General features: G+C 41.8%; 2 protein-coding genes across 2 annotated transcripts in view; both read left to right on the top strand.

Moving 5' to 3' along the window:
• fkbp16 (FKBP prolyl isomerase 16) overlaps window positions 1-16,628 on the top strand; it is a 36,296-nt gene extending 19,668 nt beyond the window's left edge. Inside the window, exons 4-8 of the mRNA XM_076997317.1 lie at window positions 7,995-8,212; window positions 11,949-12,127; window positions 12,355-12,432; window positions 15,236-15,367; window positions 15,468-16,628. Of these exons, the coding sequence (XP_076853432.1) occupies window positions 7,995-8,212; window positions 11,949-12,127; window positions 12,355-12,432; window positions 15,236-15,367; window positions 15,468-15,554 (694 nt within the window). The 3' untranslated portion in view covers window positions 15,555-16,628. The remainder of the gene's footprint in view (window positions 1-7,994; window positions 8,213-11,948; window positions 12,128-12,354; window positions 12,433-15,235; window positions 15,368-15,467) is intronic.
• Window positions 16,629-17,752: 1,124 nt separating this feature from the next.
• On the top strand, window positions 17,753-19,217 carry serf2a (small EDRK-rich factor 2a). Its single transcript, XM_076991120.1, has 3 exons — window positions 17,753-17,891; window positions 18,127-18,235; window positions 18,833-19,217. The coding sequence occupies exons 1-3, from the start codon at window positions 17,885-17,887 to the stop codon at window positions 18,897-18,899; spliced, it is 183 nt and encodes a 60-aa protein (XP_076847235.1). The 5' UTR covers window positions 17,753-17,884; the 3' UTR covers window positions 18,900-19,217.
• The last annotated feature ends 445 nt before the right edge of the window (window positions 19,218-19,662 follow it).

Here is a 19,662-nt window from a genome sequence, read left to right as displayed (position 1 = left end):
AATAATCAGTGAGAGGATACTTTAAAGAAATGTAACATTCTTAAACTAATGGCTACCACAAAGCAGATCTCAGGTGGAGGTCTATATTAGTTGGGTTAGGCTAAGGGACCTGACCCTTGGAAGTGACCCGAATGCTCTAGTCTCTTTTAATGGCCTTCCAGAGGTGGTTGAACGTCACCTAAAACTTCCCAACCTTGACACAGCACACTGTCTCCCATGTCTTTTGCCAAAGCTTCTGCAGTTGCCATAGTGATGAGACAGAGGGGGCCTGTTTGAGTTTCTGGCACATGGTGGGGGCTGATTTAATGAAGCACTCAATAGGTGTGCAGCGGTTTCGCAGGAGCGACAGTGCCAGAACACAACCACGGTCGTGGTCACGTCATGAACGTGGTGTTTCCAAAAGAAAAACACAACAACCTGAACATGCAATCTTGGCCATATACCCCCCCCCCCCCCCCAAGGCCTATTGAGTCAGCTGCATGTCGCCCCATACAGCACCAGGCCAAGCACCAGTGTTCATAGCTTACTGACCACAGTGGCTGTATTTAACCAGTCTGGCGTAGGCACATCCAAAGAGGAGGGACCCATAAATGTTTTGTATAGAATTAGAGTAGGCGTGTGTAGTCTCACTGGAGACTTGTTGTCTGTGATGAGAGGTGACGGAGTGTGGCTGCAGCCCTCGGCCTGAAACAGAGCCCTTCTGAGCATTCAAGCACTGGCTGTTTGTTGACCGCCATGGTTCTATGCTCAGGGTGTATTGCTTACTTTCTCTCAGTGGGCTAAAGTGCACTGTGAGTGCCCAAGTGCAGAATGATATGTCTGCAAGTGTTGGGTAACTGCTTCATAAGACACAGGTCAAGCTGCTTTCAGTTTTGTCACACTAAAGCACTGGACAGTAAAGCTATTGTAGATTAGGACATTTAATCATTGGGCATCTTATAATGTAAGCGTTTTAAAAGCCGGTACATTCTTTTGCCATGGTCAGACCTGAATAAATTAAGTTTTTAATATTGGAATTAAATGAAATTTGAAATATATGTATTTATTTATTTTTATTTTTTTTGGGGGGGGGGGGGGGGGGAGGCAGTGTAAGAGCAGAAACTGCATGTCAAAATTAAGTGTTGATGTCTTGTTCGTTCAAAAAAAACTTTATTTCAAACTATTTTATTGCCAAAACTTGTTCAGCCCTTTGATGGGAATATTGACCATGAGCTGGCAGAGTTTCAATGAGCACATTCAGAGGACAATAGTACGGATAATTCCAGACCATTCCAGACCATTCCAGACCTCCTGCTCATTTGTGGCCCCTCCTGCTCTTAATCATCCCCAGAAGACTCATGATATCTGGAGGCCTGAACACAGCTTCTGTACTGTGGCTCTTCCTGCTACCAACTCTCCTGCCTCAAGTCCCCAAGGCTTTGTAAAACACTGCAAATTATACTGCAAAAATACACAAGTTCAGTGTTGGTTGGAGAATGTGTTAACAAGAAAACTACACTGTACTTGATCTGGTCTTCGGACATTGCAAATGCGTTTCTTACATTGACTATTAAATGAGAAACTAAACATTGTTTGTGAAAGTGTTGGGATGAATAGCTATGAGAAGTGTTCCTTAATTGCTCTGTGTTAAAACTGACAGACTGAGCAATGAACTTTCTCCTGTGTCTCACATGGAGGTGCAGGTGAAGCTGGATGCTCAAAGGGTGATGGGCTTGATTCCAAGGGAGCATAGCTACTGTCTGACTGATACATAGTCGTAAGTTATTCTGGATCACTCCATCTGCTAAATGCTGCAGACGGAGCCAGGCAGTCATGGCCTGGCGGTTAGGGAACTGGTCTTGTGACCGGAGGGTCGTGGTTTTGATTCCCAGACCTAAGGCCATGACTGAGGTGCCCTTGAGCAAGGCACCTAACCCCAACTGCTCCCCGGGCGCGGGGCTGCCCACCGCTCTGGGCATGTGTGATCCACAGCCCCCTAGTAATCACTAGTGTGTGTGTGTGTGTGTTCTGACTGCACAGATGGGTTAAAAGCGGAGGACAAATTTCGATTGGGGTGTAAAAATCACAATTGACAAAATATGGCACATTTACATTTACATTTAAATCCTCAAAAATCTTATCTACAAATGCACGTATATGCTCCAGTGAATATTCTCACATCTAATGCACTGTTCTAATACAGGGTCCATCATTCATGAGATCGTGCCTGCCTTTAATTCAGGGTAATGAAGAGAATGGTGTTTACAGTATGTGAATAACATTCAGCTCATGCGCCATAGAGGCATTACCTTTTGCATGAGAGGAGGGGGGGGGGGGGAGGGGGGAGGGCGGAGAGAGGGAGAGAGAGAGGGGTGGATAAACAGAAGGAGGGGGGAGAGGGGTGTGAGAGAGGGTGAGAGTGAGAGAGAGGAGGGGGAAGGAGGGGTGAGAGAGAAAGAGAGAGACAAACAGAGGTATGAGAGAGAGGAAGAGAGAGAGAGAGAGAGAAAGAGGGAGAGAGAGCAAATGTGTTGGCACATGCGACAGTAGCTTCCAATCTCTTACAAAAGCCACATCTGTCTTAAGCAAAAGCATCGGTGGGCTGCCACGACCTGCATTAATTAGAAAATGACTCATACCACTAAAAAAGCCAGTTGGTAGTTACCTCTGTGGAAAAGAACAGAAAAGACGCAAGGGTGAGTGGGCGTGCTGCTCCATCAGGGCATGGCCTCTATGTCAGCGAGATCTGAAGAGGCCCAGGTGCATCTCAGCACTGAAACATTACAAGATATATGGCATGTGCTGCTACAGAAAGCTTTCTTATGGTACACAACAATTAAAAGATTCCAAAGATGCAAATGCTATGAATATTCTCATAAACACTCTTTTTGAAAAATTATAATTGAATGGCACAATGTGACATATGATACTCTTACACATATGAAAACTCTCAGGCTTAATGACAGCACTGCCCTTTGTTGTATGGACGCGAGTCTAGTGTGATGATGCAAGTTGTGACACGTGAGTCTAGTGTGTTGACGTGAGCTGTGACACGTGAGTCTAGTGTGATGATTCCTCCATAAAAAGAGCACTACAGTGGCCAATTCAGTATGATTACCTAAAGTTTTTTTTATTGTTTTGTTCGCTTATGGCTATGCTCAAGGATGCTCTGAATCAACTCAAATGGTTGTTTTGGAGTAGGATAATTTGTTTCCTTTTGTACTGATGGAAATATACTTTTAAAAAAAAGAATGAATAAAAAATTTTTTAATGGATAATGAAATTAAAATGAATTTAAAAAATTTTAATGGCTGCCACTTCGTCTTTTCAGTTAGTCTCACATGCAGGCTGTATTGGTAATGGTATGAGAGAGAGAGAGAGAGAGAGAGAGAGAGAGAGACCTCATTTACCCTGCCAAAACAGCTGGGTGTCCATATCAATCACAAGCCGGCCTTTTCACTGCATGACTAGTATTTCTCATTGCATAATAAATGCAACGCTAAAGAGATAAAAACCAGCAACGGCCTGTTTGTGAGCACACACACATGAAGGTCTGGTGAACCAAGCCAGGCTTGGTCACACTTGCCCCAAAGCACACAGTCATCTATCTTATCAAATCATGCACTTCTATTACCTTCCCTCTTTTCTCGTGGAGCTCCACATCAGAGACACATAGGCTTTAGTTGCTTGTAGAATCCATGTAGGATGTAAACGTAGAGGTAGCCCTGTCCAGGCCAGACGCATCAGACCAATGTCACAGTGGAAATAAGTTGCTCTGCTTGGGGCCATAATATATGATGCAACTATAGAATGAGTGAAGGAAATGTAATTTCCTGCATTCACCACTGTAGAGACAGACTGCAAATAAAACATTTATAATGTGTTGTACTGACAGTTTAAAGAAGCTTTCATTTCTGAACCCAGAAACAATCTCAAAACATTCAGTATTTTAAAAGTCAACAAAAAAAAAACAGCATTAAGTGTCAGTGCAGGGCCTGTGGTACATTAACAGAGAACAGTCACTAAGTCACACCTCTCCTTCTCATGCTCCAATAAATCATGATGTTGCCAAATGACAAACAATAACGAATTGGACCAAACAGATCCTGTCCAGATTCACCATGGGTTTCTGATATGTTCTGGAGTAACGTCTTGTGCTCTCTTTGCTGAGCTGAGCGTGTGTTTGTATGCAGTTGTGTGTCTGAACCCTATCCAGCCTCCATCTGTCTGCATGGACACTTTGCCCCAATTCCACAGTGAGAAGATTAACAGTGACAAAATTTCAAGTGGATAAAAGGCTTAAATTCCAACACACCCAGAGGCATAGCATGATCACAACAACTGTCTCTGCCTTGTTATTCATGTCAAAGCTGAGCCGTAGTGTTAAATAACCCCTCTGCAAAGCCACAGGCATTGAAAATTTGTTAAATTATTACAAATAATAATCAAATTATTTAGGTAACGAGGAGCTCATGCTCAGCAATGTGTAAGTGAAACATCACTTCCTGTTCACAGGTCATGTGACACACGTGACAGCTTTACGTAATGTGAATCAAAGCGCAAAAAACTAGTACAAGATCACACTCAAACACACTCAATATGATACTCAAACATTGTTACACACTACATGTGATTAGAAGTATTTATCCACAAATACAAAAAAATGTTGCAAAAAAACTGTACCCACTGTAAATTACTTAAATTAGGTTATACGCTGCATCACGTGTGTTTATGTAATGACATGCCCAAGACCGCACAAACTCTGTATGTGGTTGTCTGCCAGGGGACCACTGATGACATGCATGAAACTCAAGGCAACAACAGCATTGATTTTATATAGTATAGTACACTTCAGAAGAATTCAACAATTACATTTCTGAAGAGAAGCACAGAAATAGATCTGTTCCACTATTACAAAGAGAAGTAACTAAAATAAGACATTAACAACAAATATAACTCTTCTGTATATAAAAGGTTCTTCACTGGAGGTGTCCTCACCTGCCTGGACACATACACCGTAAATGGACGTTTACAATCCTGACCTGCACTTATTAATGGACTGCCTCTGTGGAAACAAACGATCTGCTCTGGGCCCACGGAGGAATGGTGAATGTGTCACGTTGCACAATGAGGCGACAGAAAGCGGGATGGGGCAAAAAGGATGCTATGTTTTCATTTGTAAATTAGAATCTTATGATCTTGTACTTTTCAAAGAAACTGGCTTTTTTACACCTTCTCACTTTGCTTGCACAGCTGATTGAGGAGCTCTAATGAAAACATCCTGTTTCTCTGAAACAGTTTACATTTCACTGCAATTCTGAATATCTCCACATCTTTTTTTCCCTGCATTGCACCCCAGTTACAACCTAGCATCTTCATCATAAAATATACGAGCTAACGAAATATAAAGTTTCTCTATACATGCATGTGTGGTGTTCGTAGTTGTCCAGAGTTCACTGAGAACAGATATAATCTCACAGGCAGCCTCAGCTGCTCACAATCATGTTAAATTCATTTTAGATTTACCCAACTACTGAGTCTCTGCCTGCCTCTCTATCTAACTCAATCAAGTTAAGCAAGGCCTGATCGGTGTCTTGGAAACCACACACACACACACACACACACACACACACAAATATCCACAGCCTCTCTCAGAGGGACACATGATTACCGATAATGATTCCTTTATGCCTCGTGAGTCCACGGGGTCAGCATATCTGCTGAACTGTCTTCTGAGATATGGTGCTGTAGTCCACTGCTAAGGCACAGCTGTATGGTGTCCAGTTTCATTTCGAACAGCCTGGGCTAGTCCTCAGACCTCAGCTCCCCTACTGAGCTTGATATTAAGACTCCAATTTACAGCAGCACCATGTGCTACGCTGTGATGACCACAGCTGAACAAACACATGTGCTTGGCCCGACTAGCACCCGACTGAGATTCATAACAGACCGCAGCTTTTCACTGCATTCAGTCCTGTGACAAACCACAATGATTTGCATATGCACCTAAAATGTCAGTGCAACACTTACAGCAATTACCATGGATTGTGGAGTTCACACAGCTCCTTGTGTTTCTTAGTTATGTAGTCAATAAAACTTACCTGTGATTAAACATTGGCACTGTCCAACCAAGAACAGTTTCATCTCACAGGAAAGATTGTACATGCTCCAGGATCAATTGGAACCTCTTACAAGCACTCATGTCTGTTATGTGGGCAAATGTAGGGACCTAACCATTAAAAAAATGACAATGCGAATACAGGCTTCTCCAGCCACAGAGGCACAGTCAGACTCAAACATTACTAAATCAGTCACAGCCAGGGAAAAAGATCGGTGTGTGCTAGGCAGCTTGTTTAATGGCCATAAGGACTGTGGAAATGAGCTGGGCAGGTAATCCGTAACAAAACACAAGAGTGCACATGCAGGCAGCCATTTTGTCATCCTCGTCGTGGCTGAGGCATGTATTAGCAGACATGTTGATGCCCGAGAGAGCTTTGTGGAAATGATGGACTGAAGAATTGAAGATGGAAGAGGAACCTCTAGTGCTCACAACACAGGGAATTAAAGTGATGATATTGCATTGGTATTCAGGATAGCCTGAATATTTTCAGCACAACATGAATGAAAAGGATTAATGTCTTCTCAAATATTGTACATAGCTGCCTCTACCTTAAAATAACAGAATTGCTTTTGTGTTGGTATTAGCCATCCTATTGTTGAAGGCCTGTCAACACATACAACAAAGATACAACTTCAAATAACTTGCTTCTGATTGCAGATTGCCAAGCAAGATGTTAAATATTCACTTCTCTAGGCTAGCAGAAACAAGTTAGCTTTTGCATGATGCTTGCGTTTCTTTTATTATTTATTATTATTATTATTATTATTATTATTATTATTATTATTATTATTATTATTATTATTATTTTAGTTCGTTGCATAGTACTAGGTGGCACACAATGGATAGCAACATTAGCATTAGGGGGAAAGTATTTAATATCAGTGAGCCCTGAGCTGAGCCCACTGTGATACTCAGCTTCTCATGTAGCCTGTGGCATGAGGACAGCAGAAGCTTACACGCGCACACACGCTGCCCACGCCGAAGCCACACGCTGCCAGAGTTCACACGGAAGTTCAGCCTTACCAGTGACGGAGATGGATTGTGTGTGCGTATGTTGTTTTGGTTTTTTTTCCCCTGCAGATTTTGCAATTCACTTGCCTAATCTGGACATGGCTGTACATTCACTCGAAAACAGTTTGACAGGGCAGTCTTTCCCTTCATTGCACAACTTTTTCAGACCTGACAAAATGCTTCAAAACTATAATGCACATATTGTATCATTTGGTCTAAACCACACCCTCTTGTAACTTTTGTTCCAAATATATATAAGTAAATTAAAATAAGTTTTAAAGACTCACTCAGTAACAGGGAGTACATATTTTGAGCTTTAGCCCCCCCACCAAATGGTAAATAAATTATGCGCACACCCAGTTGCAGAGAGAGAAATCACAGACCTCTCCTCAAAGCTCAGAGTACTGAAAAGGTAAAATACACATGCATACACATATATATATATATATACACACACACACACACACATGCAGCCCAGTACAAAAACAATCAGAAACAGCTGAGGACACCACAAAGCTTAAACTCTTGCTAACGTAACTATAATATGAAATAAATATGGGTTTTGAACTGGTAAGTAAGAAATTCAGTTTGTGTGGTTTGAAATAGTACGGTTACATTTACTAAGCCTCTTAAAGACATGGTGTTGCACTGAATACATTAGGCAACATTTCCCAAGAACAGCCAACAGAAATTACGATGAAAAGATAGTTGTTGATTGAGGCAATGCAAATACTTTCAATGAACCCTATGTATGCATGTATGTATGTATGTATGTGTGTGTGTGTGTGTGTGTGTGTGTGTGTGTGTGTGTGTGTGTGTGTGTGTGTGTGTGTGTGTGTGTGTGTGTGTGTGTGTGTGTGTGTGTGTGATGTGTTTACAACAGAGAACCTGATATACCAGCCTGGTCTCCTATACTGTACCAGCTGCAGCTTTTAGAAATTAGAGACAAACCAAATCCATTAAGACTCTCCATTGCTGACCGGATCCGCATTGGCAACCAGAAACGTGAACGAGGCAACTTCTTCTTCCAGAGGGATGAGTACCACCTGGCAGTGCGGGCCTACCACATGGCTTTGGACGTGCTCACCACATACACACAGGGTAATACCACCTGAACCCTCACCAAAACCTTCCCTCACATGCACCGCTGAATGCAGGCACACAAATGTACATTAAGATGGTGGATAAACAGGTTCCGATACTCACACACATGTTGAAAAAAACAAACTGGATCCTGAATATGCTGTAAGTGTTTGATCCTAGATAAAACATTTAATCATTTAGCCCCCACCCACACACACACAAACTTTTAGATACAAAAGAATACAAAATAGCCCCTTTATTTCACACTCTGACACCATCCGAGATAAGCCGTCTGCTAGCCCTCCTGAACAATAGCGTCATCTGCATGCTCAGTCACGTCTGTAAGATGTGAGTAATGCTCTTATTAGAGCTTTGGCTGATCAAGTGTAATGAATCTACATGTTATTTCCACCTTCTTAATCATGGTAATTGCTGGGGAAGCCGCTTCGACCTCAAGAGGAACATTTGACAGTAATGAGAGAGTGAAGTACAGGGCAGTGTTTCATGGCAGATGATACAAATGACCACATGCTTATATATACAGAAAAAGAATCTTCTCTACTGTTCCCACAAGCATCATGGATTATGTATTTGTCTTCTACAGTAGACATAGTCACAAACAAAATAAATAAATAGTATTAAAACATTGTGGAGAATATGAACATGCACATATTCCTTCCTAGTGCTTGTAACGATGGCAATGAGGGAGCGAGAGGTGAGAGAAATGTTCTAAAGTCTTTATTCTCCATGAGACTTTAAACATAAAAGTAAATGGCTGTTAGTGCAGCAAAATGAAACAAGCAAGCAGCAGAACAAACTCTCCAATGGCACTTTAAAGACAGAGTGCCCCTTCAATGCAGAAACTGATGTCTCGAGTCGGCATCTCGAGAGCAGCAAAGATGGCAGGACCTTAAAACAGTGCCAGAGGAGAGTGAACATAAAACTAGCAACAGGTGAAGGGGAAAACGTAAGAGGAGTGGGGCACTGACTGAGTGGGAGTGGGTATGTCCTCTCAGGATGGGACCAGTGCACAGTGACAGAACCTCCAACCCCCCACCCTCGAGGACTCCACCAATCTTCTGGAGAAGGACCTTTCAGGTTCTGCAAAGTACTGGTTTGTCTGGAGGTGGCGAGGTTGGGCTCCAGAATCTGGGAGCTTTGTTCCTCTGGACCGTTCCCCTCCCATCAGCTAGCTGCCTTCCTCTCTTCCTGGAGTTCAGTAGCACGCAATGGCACGCTACTAGTATGCCAGGCCTCACTCCAGGTCCAATGGTGGAGGAGGACTACCATTACTGCTTGTCCCCTCATCTTAGAGGGCCTGTCACCACGGGCTTCAGTGCTGACACACGGAAGGCCGATGACGCACCGCTGCTCCCCAACAAGCCAACTCTGTAGGTGACGTCAATAAAACGCTCCACGGACCAACGTTTGCTTTATCCTTTGGTCCCAATCGGCCGTAGTTTGTTTCCATCAACACCTTGTCTCCAGGTTTATAGCGTGGCATCTCACCTCTTCTGCAGTCAGCTCTTTTTGAAGGCTGCGATGGCAGACTTCATGTTCCTGTGGGTCTCCTCTGAGACCGGACCACTGCATTGACACCATGTTTTGACAGCCAGCTGGTCTGAAGCAGAGGAAGTCCAGGGATAGAGCAGAGGTTGGGAGCCCAGTACCTGCCTGATGAAGGGAAGTCTGGGTGTGCTTTGCCCAGGACAGGTAATTACTAAATGTCTGTGGATATATAGGAACGTAACCAGCCTGTCCAACACGATGTCCTCTGGTAGCCCAAACTGTCTGAGAACTTGGCAGAAGAGGAGGTCAGCGGCCTCTAGTGCAGTAGGCAGCCCGGAGAGCAGGATGAACCTCACCATTTTGGCAAACTGGTCAACCAAAACCAGTTTGTGTTGTGCTGCTCTTTTCCGATGCTGGCAGATCAAGGCTGGTGTGGAGTGGGTAGGGAGAGCAGCTTAACTGTTGGTGTTGTGTACAGGGTTTTGCTCTGTGCACAATCCGCGCAGAAGGCGATGTAACGCTCAATGTCCGTGTGCATAGCCGGCTTAGTGCTTCATGCTTGATCTTAGTGGTGCCATGATTACAACCCTCTGGGTTGTTTGTCTGTCCTGTCTTTTCCACCTATTGAGTATGTTTTTCTTATGTCTGTACCTCTGCTGTCATTTCTGCATATAATAGAGCGATGTATCCTTCTGTGGCACATCCTCAGCTTCATGTCCGCCATCTGCCAGAGGTACTCCCACATCAGTTCATCCTTGACGGCCATTGATTACATGCATTCATGGATGTTTCGTGTCCATCTTGCATCAGAATCCATCCTGGAAGCTGGTGCTTAGTTCTCCGTGTCATTATTAATGCCCCTGTTCTGTCCATCAGTGCTGACTTCATCATTGTTAGGGCTGTCTTATGTCAACAGCCTCCGCTATCTTACAGCATTTCTCTCCTTGAATGTGCTTATCCTGTCATGGAACTACATCTTCTATCAGTGTGAGGAGTTCTCATGACTCATCCGGGACAGTACATTCTGTTGGCTCCTTCCCTTATCCTTTAGATACCGGATATTGAATGCAGTGCTTCATGCATTATGAGGAATATTCTGGGCTTGGCATTGGGCAGATTGCAAATCTTTTCTTGCCCAATTTTTTGGGCCTGCTGGGCATTTGATGGCTGGCAGGGTACATATGTAAGCGATCACGCCAAGTCTCAGGGAAAAAGGATGGTTTAATAGAAAGTGTGCAAACCTAAAACCCGTGCAATAGATCCAAATTAAGGATATAATGACCAGCGGTCAACTGGTACAAAGACAAGACATATATAGGCAAACAAACGACCCTCAGGTGAGACGGATCACGGGCTCTGCCCACCTGAGGGACGCACATGACGTCACCAAACAACAACAACAACAACAACAGCCGCTGTGGACAGAGGCGGCCGGTAGGGGGCCGCCTCACCGTGACATTGAGGACCTGTTGCTGTCCTCATTTCAGCTTCATGTTAATTGGAGAATCCCCAGGTGTTTGTAGAAGTCCTCTAGGTCTGTTATACGGGAGTGTGGAACTTCAGATCTTTGGCCTCCTCTGTCAGGCTACTGGTGGTAGTACTCCTTCACTCACCTCACATATTTCAGAAGGGGTTTAGGCATGGCCGGAGTGGGCCACTTTTTCAGCCCGGGAGTTTCATCCCCAAATCCGGCCCAAAATTATTTTTCCATCCCAATCGGCCCAAACTAGAGATTGACACAGGAATGGCATGGTCCCTGCAAAAACTTCACCTCACTATGTGGTCAGTTTGTGTGGATCTGTAGATACAAATCTAACCATAGCCCTGCTAGAAGATGAATCTACAGTCCGATTTTGGTAAAGAAATTTCACAATGGGGGTCTTTGTCCCCAAAAAGCTTAATAGTTCCTAAAGACTTAGGTGTGCTTATAAAAGAGAAAAAGAATGGGAATGCCAATTAGATTTAGTTCATAAGAATTTCCAGAGGTGCTTTAAACTGACAATTTTATATTAAGATATATTTGTAAACAAACAAAAAAACCCCAAACAAACAGATTTTCTCCTTATCTTGCTCATCTTAACCACCGCCACCAACAACAACAACAACAACAATAATAATTCTGGAGAATTCAGAATAAGCATGACCTTACATTTATAGCTTGTTGAGTCAACTAAGAATACTCCATAAGTACTGGAGGACTTCAGAGGAAGTGTGTGGATCTAGATGTCTGCGTGTGTGTACACAGACAGCCAACCCTTAGCACCTGATGAAGAGGAGGAGGTCAACAACTACCGGGTGAAGTGTCTCAACAACCTGGCAGCAGTGCAGCTGAAACAGGAGCAGTACAGTGAGGCTCTGCACACCAGCCAGGACGTACTTCTCCTCGACCCCAACAACGTCAAGGCTCTCTTTCGCAAAGGGAAGGTGAGGGCTGCTCACAGAGGAGTTTTGATCCAATGAAATATAGCCACTTAGTGCAATGAAACAGGATGAGGGATGCTTTTGATGAAGAATTTGAATAAAGAATTGTGAAGGAAGAAAGGAGATACCAGTTCAACACTTATTGTGGGATGCTGTACACATGAATCAAAAATGAGTTTTTCAGCTAATTGTATAGATACAATTGTATAGATAGTTTTAAAATCTTGCAGCTTCTGTCAGATAGCGGTGATTATGAAGAAGCAATGGAAACCCTGAAGAAGGCTTTAAAACTGGAGCCAACTACCAAGGTGCGTAGTCGTCTTCTCATCTTCTCACCTTACCTTTCACAACCTGCTGGTTGTCTGCAGTTTCCTGGTTCACGCAAGGTTTCAACAGTATACAAATGCCCAACCGAAAGAGCAAACGTGTAAACTCAACGGCGGATACCCATCATGCAATAAGTGCTCTTTAATTAATGCTGTGAGCTCATGTAGTGAAATATTCATGATTCAGTTTACATAAAACTTTCATTAGCCAGAGCTATTTTCAACATGTCGTTTAAAAAAGGGCCGTGAATTAAAGAATGACTCATCACTCAATCGGAGCTGATGGCTCATTCCACCTTTGCATGACCAGGCCTCTACAGGTGGCAACTTCAGTTCCCGAGCCAGCAGTTCACAAGATTTGAATGTTTCGGCACTAGCTAAAGCAGTATTTCATGCTAAGCTAACAGTGAAAGCCAATGGAAACCAGTTTGCACAAACCAATTTGCATTTTACTACATTGTCCTATCAGCATTTATTAATCTATAGCAGGTTTAGCACTATAAAGTGTAACATTCTTACTACACTTCCCAACTAGTACAGAAGCATGTCATAAAGCATGTACTGGCTTTCAGATTGGTCTGTCCAGAGGACAGAAGATTTTTCCAAATTCTTTGGAACAAGGCTTGTTTACAACACATTTAAACATTCCACATGAGAGATCTCAGAGATGAAAACATTTCCTTGGACCTCAGGCACTCAGTAGGTAGTAATAACATTAATGTTTCCCCCCCAATGTGGATTAGTCATAAAAAACATCAAAAGAATTTACTTATTCAGGCACTATATACATATTGTTAGAGTGTAAAGATTGGTAATAACATGGGTTTGTGTTAAATTTCCACTGACAGGGCCAAAACCTGTTCTAACATGCCTCTGTAGATAGTATAGTCTGCTAAATCCTCAGCGCAGCCACAGAGATTAGAGTTGTCTGGAGCCACTGCACACAGACACAGACACAGACACACACACACACACACACACACACACACACACACACACACACACACCGACACACACACACCGACACACACACACACACACACACACACACACACACACACACACACACACACACACACACACACACACACACACACACACATTTTGGTGTTGCTAAGGGGTGAATCAATACTGTTCATCAGCACTTTTTTTAAGTAATGACCATATCAGGGTATGCATACACAAGGATATAGAATGCTGACACTGCCTGACAGTCCTATTTTTGATCTAGGTTCACAATGAAGTAGAAATGCATGAAATAATGTCCTTGGCAATGCTACTCAACGGACCACTTAGAGTCTTTTAGTTCAAACACTTAAAAATTATCCTGAAGCACTTAATATGCTTGTGGAATCTTCTCCTCTCAACACCTTTCTCATGCCAGAATCCTTATTAAAAGCACCAGGAAAGAGCTCATTTAAACAAATGAACTTGAAGTGAGTGGGTGTGGAACGGCCTCAGGTCCCCTCCCGCCCTGCTCAAACCCACTCCACACAGTCACTGTGGTAGCGAATGAACCGTGTCTAGACAAAACTGAAATATCTGCTGTTGCTCTAACGGCAGACTTGTCTGGATGGCATGAAAAAAGTACATGAGAGAGAGAGAGAGAGAGAAAGTGGGAGGGAGAGAAAATGAGGGAGAAAGAAAAAGAAACTTTCCTCAGAGAGAAACCCATCACAACATACACTGCAGCCAACCGCTTTCGAAAAAAGAGAAAGCAAACTGAAATATGTAGTGTTTGTGTACAGTTCTTTCAGACTATTTTGAAGCAACTGCTGTGTTTACAGCATGTTCTTTGTAAAGCTGGTCTTAGTGATATTTTGAGCTGTGTGCATGCCACACTATTTCTGAATCCATGCCCATAAAAATTATTTTACTGCATGCAGCTTCCAAAACTACCATAGCCTTCAATGTTTGGCATGACTTATGAGTAAACAAAGCACATAGCAGTGAAAAGAAACACCATCAATGGCCATCAGGACAAAATTCCAACATCAAAATCAACAGGTGATAAAACGACACATACCAAAGACAGCGAAACAGTATCCTAAGAGAAATATACCATGCTTTACGCCCAACAATAACCCGTATGTTGAAATGATCGTGCTCTTTGAAAGTACTTTAGAAAACCTGCTGCAGAGCCATGAAGCTGTTTTGCGGCAGCCAAACAACAGGCACACCTTTTTAGTCCTCAACTGTAAAAATTACTCTGCTTTAATAATATGCTGATTTCTCTGAACTTCCATATATATATATATATATATATATATATATATATATATATATATATATATATATATAATTTGTAGCAAGAGAGTTGGTGAAGTGCTAGAGCTTTTGCCCTGCTACAATCGTTGGTCATTTCATTAAACTATGATAAATGGTATGTGCTGCCACCTTGTGGAGATTATAAACAGTACAATAACAGTCTGACACGTTATGTTCTGCGGAGAGCACACGTTTTAGGAGGTCTAGAGCAAAGGTATGTAGAGGTATTCTGCTCTGGACCTTGAATCTAGAATTTCACCATAGGTGTTATTATCATCACTGGTAGATGATCTGAGACAGGTATTAAGGTATTCAAAATACCACATATTCTTGAAGTTAAAGAGCCACAATTGCCTATGCTTTCCTCACTCCAAAAATAAAGTATACAAGTGACAAAGTGGCATTAAATATTCATTTAAGTACAAGTGATGCCAAAATTCAAGAGCAGAAATCAGATTTAATGTCTCGAGTTGAACAGATCTATGAACGTACATGTTCACCCTTTTTTCCTCCACAGGCCATACATGCTGAGCTGTCAAAGCTGGTGAGAAGACAAGCAGGTGTCCATGAGAACCAGGATCCAAAACCTGCACAGCTCTTCAGGAAGAACATAGCACCCTACTTGGAAGCACCAAAAGAGAAGTTCCATGTAAGCAAATGACTGACCTGGTAAAGTGGGTGATAAACAAACTGCCACCAAAAACAAATGTCTCATTTATTTCTCATTCTGGTCTCTCCTGTCGTCTCAGGGCATATCTTGGAAGCTTCTGTTCGGTGCTCTGGCAGTGGCGTTGGGCAGTTTAGTTGCCTCAGTGGTCCTGACTGCAAGACACTGACTTTCTCCAACGCTCCAAGGACCAAAAATGAATATCGACAGAACTGCAACAACAGAGGAAAAGTGAACACACAGTGAACGTTACTGTTGCATGTCAGCTCTACCACATGGACACAGCAACGTAGTATAATGCATGTGCAAAAAACGGATGCATAAAATTTACAGTAATAATGAACATCGTGGGTATGAGGTCTCTTAATAATAATTTTTGGATTTCATTTGTCACTGATATAGAAAAGCTAGCAGACAACCCTGTTTAGAATTAAACCTCTAGACAAAGAAAGGATTTATTTAGCTGTCTTACTTTCAGCAGGGGTTTTCAACTCCCAAGCTTTTGACCAACTGCCCTAAATAAATTCAAGTTATCTCTCCTCTAAAGAGCCTGGTTCAACTCACAAATTATCATTTGATCATTAGTTGATAAGATGGATCAGGCACGGACGTAATTTGGGGGGGGGGACATGTCCCCGCCACTTTTTCAAAAGCCGGGTTTGGTCCCCCCCAGTTTTTACGGTTAAAACCAAATATTTAAATAGCGACGGATCCATGCCCCCCCCCACTTTTGAAATCAAAATTACGTCAATGGGATCAGGTGTGCTATATCATGGAATATTTCAACTGTGTGTGGCAGCCTGGCTCTAGTTGAATACCCCTATAGTACATTACCTGTTTTGTATGAACTATGATTCATATTAATTTAATATTTAAGTAATAGAATAAGTAGCTGAAATATAATAGTATATGTAACCTACACTTACCAGCCAAATCTGGAACACCTGCCCTAGAGTACAGAAGATTGCCAGATTTAGTGATATCCCTACTTCAACAAGCCCAGTAAGCATGGTGATTAACTTATTCATTAAATCATCAAACTGTGCTGGCCTCCAGGCCTTGGTGGACCATACTTTGGTACATTGATTTGGGGATGTTGCAATCATTTGTGAGAGTGGAGATTGATGCATACTCTACATTTTACCCTATTCACTAAGTTGTAGATTTACATAGAAATTATTAATATAGTATAAAATTCCCATTAAAAGTCCATACTAATTAATGTCATACCATTTCAGTGATATAACAATCCAGTTAATGACATTTACACTTCCCAAAGATACATAGTATTTTAAGAAAAAATGTATGATGAATCTTAGTTATATATTCTTGTTTAAAAGTGGATTATGGAATTTTATTTTAAGAAATTTCTACAACAGTATATGTATTTGTATATTGTATTAATTTGTATCTTTTCAAATAATGGTATACAGTGGTATACATATTACTGTATGTCTAAAGCAGATGTTTCATATTTCATGTACAGTATGAGATTTTAGATTTGTCACTTTCTCTGTGCATTAAAAAATATCAATACTATTTTACACATACAAGTTAAGCTTATTGTATGCCCAGTACAACAATGCCCAAAGTCCAGATATGAGAGAGTCCAAGCTTGTTCTAACTGCCAAGTTTTTTTAAGACAAACGTATCCACCAGTAGGCTATTGATGAATACGTGAGAAATTGAGTTAATTATAAGTGATTGCTCTTTTCTAAGGCCAATCGCCACATTGCTTAGGTTAGGAAAATGAGAAAACAATTAACCCAGAATTAACTGGGAGATAGTTTGTTCTCAGTCAGGTCTCCACTATTTCACAGTTTGCTACAAACTAACATATCTGATTTAACCCATGGAGGAGCAGAAATACGCTATACAGTGTCTGTGCTAAAAAGGTTTAAGGGGGTGTGTTTGGTCAGGGAAAGCACAAAACAGTTCAGTGAGGAGTAACCTTCCATCTCATCCTGTTGGTTCATCCACTAATGCTGCCGTGTCTCATAGCGGTTCTAGCCTAAGATAGAAGATTGTCCCAATTTTTCCTATTTTAAACGTCTTCTAACTGGATCAACTGATTTGATAACCTACTTGAGAAGTAGGCTTGTTTAACTCATCAACCCCTAACTTAATTTACCCGTCTGTCTTGTAAAGAAGAATCTAAACTATAAGCCTTCCACAATATAGTTAAATGTATATGCAAAGCCTTACACCTGAAATTCACATCAAAAAATTAAACAACCCTTCAAGAAAAGTAAACAACATCTACTCTGAGCACGTTCCTCTTGGTAGCTGAAACTGACCAATGAGCGCCGCGAAACACACCGCGTCATCGTATTCAAGCCAATCACGTTTCGCACGTTTATAACGTATTTATCGCGAGGGGGTGTTTGACGTCAGTTTCGAGAGAGTTGACGGCGACGCAAACGGTTGATTTTTGGGGGGCGAAAGATAGCGCCCCTTTGGGTGAGCTTATCTGGAAACAAGGCGCTGTTTTATCAAAAAATGACAAGTGAGTATGTCTGGAATCACCTCGCTATTTCTCTATTTGCTTTGTTAACGTGTAAGACTGTGTACTGAGAGAGCACATCAGGCTCGACGTCGGCGGGCGACCTAGCCGAGGTACCGGTGCGCTAACCAAACGAATCCTGTGAAAACAGAAGCGTTTATTCAGTGTCTAGCCATTTATCCAGTTGCCCGGCCAGAGCCCGTTGAATTCGGGTTTACCACATCGGTGTTCTTTTTAGGGGGAAATCAGCGTGAACTTGCCCGTCAGAGAAATGCAAAGAAGCACACCGACGTCAACAAGGGCAAGAGAGATGATGATGGGTTGTCTGCTGCTGCTAGGAAGCAAAGGTACAGTGAACTAGTTAGATATCACAGGCAGCTACCGACTTGGTCCGCAGCAAACGATTGATCTGAGTTTGTTTTTTATCCAGTAATCAGTGCAGGACAGTGCGGTTTGGGGGACGGCGGTAGCTAGCTGTAGTCTCGAAGAAAATTCTGTAATCCAGGTAGTTAACCAAGTAGTTAGAGAAGTCCACGAATGGTTGTCGTGTTTCCCTCCGCCCACTGGGCCAAAGCGTTGTATGTATTGTTATATATTCCATTGTAATGTTTTAATATCTGTATTATTGATTTCAGTTCTTATTCAGTTAATATTATAGTCTGATATTGCTGAACTGAAACGGTTTTGTTCATTCACACCTTTTGAATCAATAAAATGTGCTTGGAAGAAGAATTTTATGTATGCATGTGTGTTATATATGCAAACAGATCTTTGTTGTGGATAACTATTACCAGCACACATGCTTAACCCAGCTATCTATAAACAAAGACTTTAATGAATAACAGGAGAAACCTTTTATTAGATCCGCTTTATTAGAACAAACTGATGTTTCTGTATTAACTTCTTTCACTGTTACTCATACTAGTCTCTCCCTCCTTCTCTAGGGATGCAGAGATAATGCAACAGAAGCAAAAAAAGGCTAATGAAAAAGCAGAATCAAAACCCAAGTAGCTTCTACAAGGTCCAAGCAAGCCTGTCGCATTCAGATTATCCTTCGTAAACGTTACCATTGGAGGTGTTGGGTTGCATCTGGATGTTCTTTGTGTTTCTAGAGTATTAGATGTTCTTTGTCAGGACATTTTGACATTTTATAGCATCAATATGAAAAATCATTTGAAATGAGGATTTGGTTCTTTGCTTCACCACTTTCTTACTTTTTAAAATCGATGTAAAAAAGCAGGAATTGCAGACCACTTCGCTTGGAACCACAAATGTGTAATTTTCTTCCTTCATTTACTTTAAATTTATTGAATAAACTCCTGAGCTCTTGTGGGTTTGAGTTTTTGTGCTGGAATATAAATCAGTCTATTTCGATTTTGATAAAGCAACCTCACAAACCTCCAAGTTCTCCTGCATCATATGGATTGAAAATGTCAATATGAAAAACATACTGAAAGTGCTAAACCAAAGTAATAAACGAAACTGTGAGAAGCTGGCTGAAATTGTTGAAATAGCTTTAACAATTTCTGAAGACATCAGTCAACAGGAAATGCTGCTTTCCCCTAGTAGTAGATATATTAACTAATTTGAAGTTCAGTTAATTCAGAATTCATTAATTTTTTTAAACCAGTCATGCAACATTTAAATAAAAACAGGAGAAATCAGCATACAGAAGATATGCATTCACATATGTTGGATTCCTGACCCAAGAATGATCTGAACCAAGCCATTGAAGCAAAACCTACAAAGATATTACCAGAAACAGTTCAGCCTT

Source organism: Brachyhypopomus gauderio, chromosome 2, assembly GCF_052324685.1.
Source record: "Brachyhypopomus gauderio isolate BG-103 chromosome 2, BGAUD_0.2, whole genome shotgun sequence".
Taxonomy (NCBI): domain Eukaryota; kingdom Metazoa; phylum Chordata; class Actinopteri; order Gymnotiformes; family Hypopomidae; genus Brachyhypopomus; species Brachyhypopomus gauderio.
The sequence above is the reverse complement of the archived record's forward strand: the minus strand, read 5'-3'. Positions and strand labels throughout refer to the sequence as shown.